Raw genomic sequence first — 7,164 nt, 5'->3', positions numbered from 1 at the left:
CCAAGTTAAAGATTTTTGGAGTGAAAACAATTGGACTGATTCCACTGTAGATAATAAAACGGTTTAGTGTGTGCTCCTCAATCCTTGAGGTCATTAGGAATGATCTCACAGAAACCACAGACCACAGACAAAACAGTGGTTTTATGATCAGACGGTTATTTACTGAAGTTTTGGAAGTGTCTCATGAGGTTTGTGTGACTGGCATTTCCATGCCACATGAAATAAGAAAAATGCCCATGTCCCACCAGGAAAAGACTAAACTGAATGCTACAACCACAGACCAGACAAACTACACTACAAACTATCACAGAGACATGTATTTGCATATCTTTTACATCTGATTATACTCAAAACACTTGTCAGTACAATCAATATGCCTCTTGCATACATTTCTGAACTTGCCAGTACTTTTTATCAAGTCTAAAGGGGTATTCCCTAAACTCTGACACTTTGATACCAGAGACCTCTAGACCTGTCAGCCTCTCTCGTGACCCCTGACCTCTAACAAGAAGAACATGGCCCTGATCAAAACCTCTTTGAAAGCAGATATGCATGGGTGCACAACACCAAATGACACTTGATATCCAATCAACAATGATAACCCCATAGCCAATGCAGGAGAACTGGCATCCTGATTCAGTCCAATCTCACATCTCCAAAGCATTTTCCGAGGAGAGGGAGTATGACAGGACAGGGAGGAGACATCTTATTTACATGGCCCCTCAAAGCAGCTCTTTGCACCACAAATGAACACATCTATCATAGCCTGTGTTTAGAATATTCACTGTATCCTGTCAGTCCTGCCACAAATCCTGAAGTGAGGAGAGATCGCGGACGTCCATAAAAAAGGCAGTGGGAGCACAGGTAGTCATTACTCTCAGGGAACAACTGTTTCAAGCTCATACACACATACCTCTTACCTTCCAATACCCCCAGGCGGCCATCAATACCACCCAGCCCGACAGCTCCCGTACAACACATGACTGTGTCTCCTCCCTGGCCCAGAAGTTCACTGTCAACGCCTGACAAACACACATCTGCACAGCTGTAAATACTCTGTAATAAAGAAGATACACTTCTGTGGTCTGACATCTCAATTCCGCTCCCTTCTCCTTTTTTCTCTCTCTCTACTCTTCCTGTCATGTGTGTTTGATATCTTGATTCTGGCATGGCGCTGTGGAAGTTTGCTGTGGGACAGTATTTATTGGAAAACTGCTTGCTTTAAATTCTTGCACCTGGGCACGCTTGCATAAACTGACACAAACATGTGCTCACTGGTGTCAAGGTGAGGGAAGCAGACAGAATGACAGATCTGAACAACAGATATTACACCCTGTGAGGACATTTGTGTAACACTCGGTGGTGATACTTGCACTCTTGATAATTGTTTTCTGAGGCATATTTTGAAGTCTGCGTCTCTCTTTGACCTCTTTAAATGAAAGGAGGCACAAAAATGTGTTACTCAATAGCAACTAAACTGACCAAAGTTACAAGTATGTTTTATTTCTGTTAGGGATCTGCTTGTGGACCAGGTGTATTTTGGAACACAGCTCTTATTTAACAAGGTAATTTTGAATACACCATGCAATTTAAAGGCTAATTTGATTGTGTGACTAGGGTACTACCAAAATACAGACCAGCTCTATCTGATACAGTGGAAGAAAATAAGATTGTAAGGATCAAGGGAGTTAGTTTTTTAGAGGAAAGAATAAATAATATAATTAAATATTGTGCACATACAGGGTAAAGTACTAGGAAACAAAACTTGGTAAAAAAAAAAATGGTGGTAACAACATTGTTCTGACTGTATAACTAACACAGCTACTCATTACATTACAGCCCATCATTATCATGTCTTCTACTTCTATTGGAGTAGGAGTACAACTATTGGAATAAGGACAAGGTGAGAAATGGGACTATACTTTTGAAGATGTTTTCTGCAGGCATGTTCAGTACACTGAAGTAGAAAATAAAGGCACTTCTCTCTTGTGAACAATTATGAAAAACTACAACATAATAAACTAATACAATGATATAACATTTACACTGACATTTATATTTAGTCATTTGGCAGACGCTTTTATCCAAAGCAACTTACAAGCGAAGGACATCATTAAAGTTTCAGTGCAGTAGGAGACCTTGGCATAAGTACCACATCTATTTAAGAAAGGAAGGAGATCAAGTAAAGAAGTGTACTGTAAGTGCTAGTTAGACATGTTAGGGTGCTCTCAGAATAAATAGAGAGGGACACCCCTGCTCTGGGAGACAGTTCCACCATCAGACACATGTAGGTGGATCAAACATGGCTAATCTTTAATGTTTAATGAGGAACCTGGTAATAATTATTTCTTTTTTTTTTTTTTTAATTAATAATGTGCTAAGGCTGAGAAAGGCTGTAGGTTCTAATATGTGTAGCTGTTCCTATTTCCAGTACTGTACTATGTAGGTTACCGTTACTATTCACAAAACATATTTGAAGTTTAATTTATCTCTGCTTTCTTCTAAAACACCCAGTTGTTACTCCCCTGTTCCCTGTAATTTTGTTTTCCTCCACTGTATCTACATTTGAGTTGAAAGTGATCATTTTATTGGTGCCTCATTTATAGAATGAAATTACAATGCAAATCATGGGCTGTATTGTGTAGTTCATGTTATGTAATTATGGATTGCTGATGCACAAGAAAATAAAATTAGCTCAATAAACCACTTTTTTGATCCATTGAGGGAGCTTTGAGTTCCACAGTTTTTTTCATTTTTAATTCCAGCCTGTGCCAAATACTGGCAGCACCCAGGCCCGTTGCACTATACCTGATCTTGGTATGGGTTGCCTATGTGGGTCATTGGACACAGGGAAGCACTTTCTAGAAATATCTACATGCATGTGCCTTTGTCTGTCTAAGCACCCTACGGGGGTCCTAAGCAGACTTGCTCACTCATTACACCAATCACATCAAATTAAGCACTTCTTTCCATAAAATCTGGTTGCTTTCCTTGAATTCTGTTTCCTTGTTCGACCCCCACCGCTTCTGTCTGCCTGTCTATCGCAGCTAGTCATCTTTACTCATTGGTTCTTCTCCAGCCAAATGTGAAGGTCAAGTTAACTGTGTGCACAGTTAGTGTGCTGAGCAACTGCCTGACGCACAACTACGTCTACACTGTGCGCAGCTCCTTTTCAGGATGCACAACATCTGACAACAGATCTTTTGTGTAGGAAAGGACAGTTACATCAGTGTGTAAATGCCAATATGAGATTGCTGGTAAAATAACCTGCAGGAATAGTAATCTGTAATAATCATGTTATGTCACAGACTTGCTGTTGTAGTCTCATATCTTTTTATTGCTAAATTGCACTATTAACGGAGTGTGACGACTGTAGGCCATACATGTGTGGTATATGGGATCTCTGCAGGACACACAGCATATTAGTGTTTTTTCCCAGTCGCTCAAAATTCTCATTTATTAACGTTTTGTTTCTTCCTCTCCCTCTGTTTTCATCACTTTCCTCTCATCCTTGTCTGGAAAATGATTAGAGAAGAATGAGTGGTAGAAACAAACATTCAGAATGCAGCACAGATTTTTGCCCATAGATCATAAAAAAGTACAGTTTGTTTTTGCTACTGTTTCTCCACAATTATATTGTGGTTATAATGTACAAAAGTGGATTAAGTATTTGTTTTATATATATATATTTTTTTTTTAACTGCACTGTCTTACAGCCTGTTCTAGTCCTTTGCTAGAGGGGTCCCTTTGCTCCTTCCTGTTTTGGGGGAGATGTAGTTTGTTCTTTGCAGCAAACTGATAAATAAACTATAGACAAGGAGGAAGTGCTTGAAATATTTATTGTCTTTGTTGCAAGAAACATGGAGAAAACACTGTGGAGAAACACAAAATGGGAGACTTGAATAATATGTATAAGTATGTAGAGGGCAAGTAAACATGGTGAAATAAAAGTTTTCTGTAAAACTTAATGCCAATCATTTCACCATAGGGTCACTAGTAGTTGTGTGTGTTGATGGAGACTGATGAGACAATAAAAGAAAAACAAAAAGAAAAGTGATGAACATGGATTTTTTTTTTCATATGTCTGCATCTGTTTGGTGCATATCGTCTAGCCTGTGTTGTTGGCAGGATTTGAACGACTGGCCCAAAATCCAATTTAAATGGTTACCACTAAATCAGTTAAAACCGAGGATCCCATGACTTTGATAGTGTCTTTCACAGAAAGATCCTTGTCATATTATTGTCAGCATTATATCCAGCACTGTGCATGATATTATCTACATTATTATATAAGGATAATTTATTATTCAGGTCAGGCGCATTGGGTTGCTTAATGCTTGCTCTTCACACTCAGGCCACTGATGTTGATGCCTTTACAGCCTTATCAGTTTATCCTCGGAAAGCTGTAACTTGCTTAGGTTGCTCACAAGCTTTCATATTTACCATGGCCTCTCCTAAAGACACCACCTTTCTCTCTATCTCCTTCTCTCTCTCTCTCTCTCTCTTTCACACAGACTTACATTAAACAAGAGACCAGCTGGTCCTGAATCATTCTGACATCCGCATACAGCATACAGGGACTTGTGTTGCTATATCAGGAGAGGAGAGGATGAGCTAACCCTCACCCTTTCTCAACCTGCTACTGTGTTCTTGAGACCGCCTGCATGTCTGCACCTTTAATAGATTTCATGTGCGTTGATTTTATCTCTTCACAGAATGGAAGTAAGCAAGACTTCAGAGAACAGAGCTTCAGAGACACATTTATTTAAATAACTGAAAAACACAACAATGATGAAAACATCTATTGAACCTACAGTACATGTGTTAAATGTTTGTACAAAAATATGTTATTTTTTTCAGCCAAAACATAATACATGATTATTATTTGAGTTACACAGATCAGTAATTGGACTAAATCTAGCATGCCGTATCTCCTGTACATGTTATATAAATATTTACAGTCATTCAACATGAATGCATTGTCATCGCCATGAGCAAACTTTTTCTTCTATTCTTTTTTTTTTCATATTACTACAGTATATATTTTCCTCGATTACCTCTATCAACTGTCAGTTTTATCTGTAATCCTTCACCGGGTCACTTCATCTACATGTCAGGAATGTAGTCTAATATTTTCTCTGAAACATCTGCAAACAGGACAAACTAATAATTTCAGTTGTATCCAAAGTATTTGAAGTAGCTTCCTTTTAGAATTGGAGAAAAAAATAAGATGGAAATTTCAGAGAAATTTTCTTACACAGTTGGCACATGAAGAAATGACATTCTCTCAAACCCATGCTGCTTTAAATTGCTTGTTGAAATCAATATAGTCATTTTGAACTCAGTCTTTCATGGCTCATTAACTCAGAGTTAGATTTTGCTTAGTCATGGACTGATCTGTCATTGCAATTTTACAGCTCTGTGTCATGTCTGCTTCATCACCCTGTAGGTGAATATACTCAGCTCATCCTGAATGGGTTTTTTTTGTTTTTTTTACCTCACCCCTCACGGTTGTGCTGTCCTCACCACCCTCCCTCCTCCTCGCTCTTCCTCCCTTTCTCTGTGGTGTCTCCTGTTTCTGCTCTTCTTCAATTCCTGGATGTGTTTCCATTTGCCGACTCCTAAGCCTCGTCCTCGCGCCCTTGATGGCCTCTTCTCCAACCAAAGTGAATCGCAGTACTCCTCCAGAGAGCCAAACGGAGAGCTCATCACTCTCAGGTAGTCTTTATATCGCTGACGGGATTCTCCGCCGTGTCGTAGCTCCACCATGGGGTCTTCACTGGGCTTGGACTTCCCGTCCAGTTGGCCATGTGTAACAAGTTGTAGTGTGAGACGGAGGAGAGTGTGGGTGAAGTGTGTGTGCTCTTGAGCGACACAGACATACACACCAGCATCAGAGGCATGGAGGGAGCGAATCAGGAGACCTCGATCAGTGTGAACAACCCGATCATCCAGCCTGACCTGGAAAAAATCCAAACAAAGAGTATTACAGCTTCATCATGAAGAACAAGGTCATGTGACTACAACTGCCTAAGGTTAGGCTGACCAACTAGTACACAATACAACACAAAATTATCAAAACTGCACCTTCTTAAACTAAAATCATGATTCAAAGCTTTACTATGAAGCAACAACATATATTGCATCTCTGTGCCCTGAATCAATAAATCAGGCTGGCTGCACATTACAACACACTCGCCTGATACCTCCCACCCTGCTGACACACATTTATTTTCATGCCTGACTTGTATCCAAGGTGCGTTAAACATGGTAATGACCCCTGAAACAGGAAGCATATTGAATTGGGTGTGGTGAGTGTCACCCACAGCTTGGGGGGCCAGAGGTCATTATGTGGTGTGGAGAGATTTTTAGATGCACGATGAGTGCAAGCAGCAAGAAAAGACAAAGAAAGGTGTTTGGAAAAAAGGTTTGTGTGTGCATGTGGTGAGGTGCATGTCCTTTATTGTAGGTGTGAGGGTAAGTAGCATGCTAATGTGCATGGTCCCCTCTTTTCATTTAGCATCCACTGTGATTCATCAGGTGGCAATGCTGCTGTCAGGGCCTGAAAAAACACAGCTGTGTTCAGAGGACAGTCAAAGAGCACAAGAATGTGTGTCCAGGATGGGTGTGTGTGTGTGTGTGTGTGTGGATGCTTCAAAAGCATACCTCCCACAGCCCTGCTTCGACCGCCCCCAGAGGTGTAACTGATAAGACAGCTACAGAAAGCGGTGCAGGCCTGTAGAAAAGTATCTATTACTTATGTGTGTGCTGTTGCTTTGTTTTCTCATTTTCATCTACACATGAGCGTCTGTGTATGCGTCTGTGTGAGTATAGCTCTGTGGTGGTTTCTAGGTCTCCCACTGATGATTTATTGTCCAGGCAGAAACAGACTCACAGGCCTCAGAGTCTCTTTGGATTTGGCCTTACTCACATTAGACTTACTGGTTTCTCTCCTATCACATTCTTGTTTGCTGACACACCTGACTCATTTGCCAAAACACATGGGATATATATTGAAAAGCTACCATCTCTCTTACGCAAAGTGTCTGTGGAGATGTGTGACTGATGGGTTTATTTGTGTGCCTGTGAAGCTGTCTCCACTCTGCCATCCGAAAACAAGGCATCTGTGACTAAACGGCAAAGCCAGACATTTAAACTCACCCA

General features: G+C 40.4%; 1 protein-coding gene across 2 annotated transcripts in view; it reads right to left on the bottom strand.

Moving 5' to 3' along the window:
- Nucleotides 1-4,748: 4,748 nt before the first annotated feature.
- Nucleotides 4,749-7,164, bottom strand: part of sema3d (sema domain, immunoglobulin domain (Ig), short basic domain, secreted, (semaphorin) 3D) — a 29,175-nt gene continuing 26,759 nt past the window's right edge. For both annotated transcript variants that reach the window (XM_071500882.1, XM_071500890.1), the window contains exon 18: nt 4,749-5,961. In XM_071500882.1, the coding sequence (XP_071356983.1) occupies nt 5,506-5,961 (456 nt within the window). In that variant the 3' untranslated portion in view covers nt 4,749-5,505. The remainder of the gene's footprint in view (nt 5,962-7,164) is intronic.

Source organism: Trachinotus anak, unplaced genomic scaffold (assembly GCF_046630095.1).
Source record: "Trachinotus anak isolate AG129_WGS33_773 ecotype Australia unplaced genomic scaffold, CSIRO_AGI_Tana_v1 ptg000002l, whole genome shotgun sequence".
Classification (NCBI taxonomy): Eukaryota; Metazoa; Chordata; class Actinopteri; order Carangiformes; family Carangidae; genus Trachinotus; species Trachinotus anak.
Note: the sequence above shows the minus strand (reverse complement) of the source record. Positions and strands in the feature narration are given on the sequence as shown.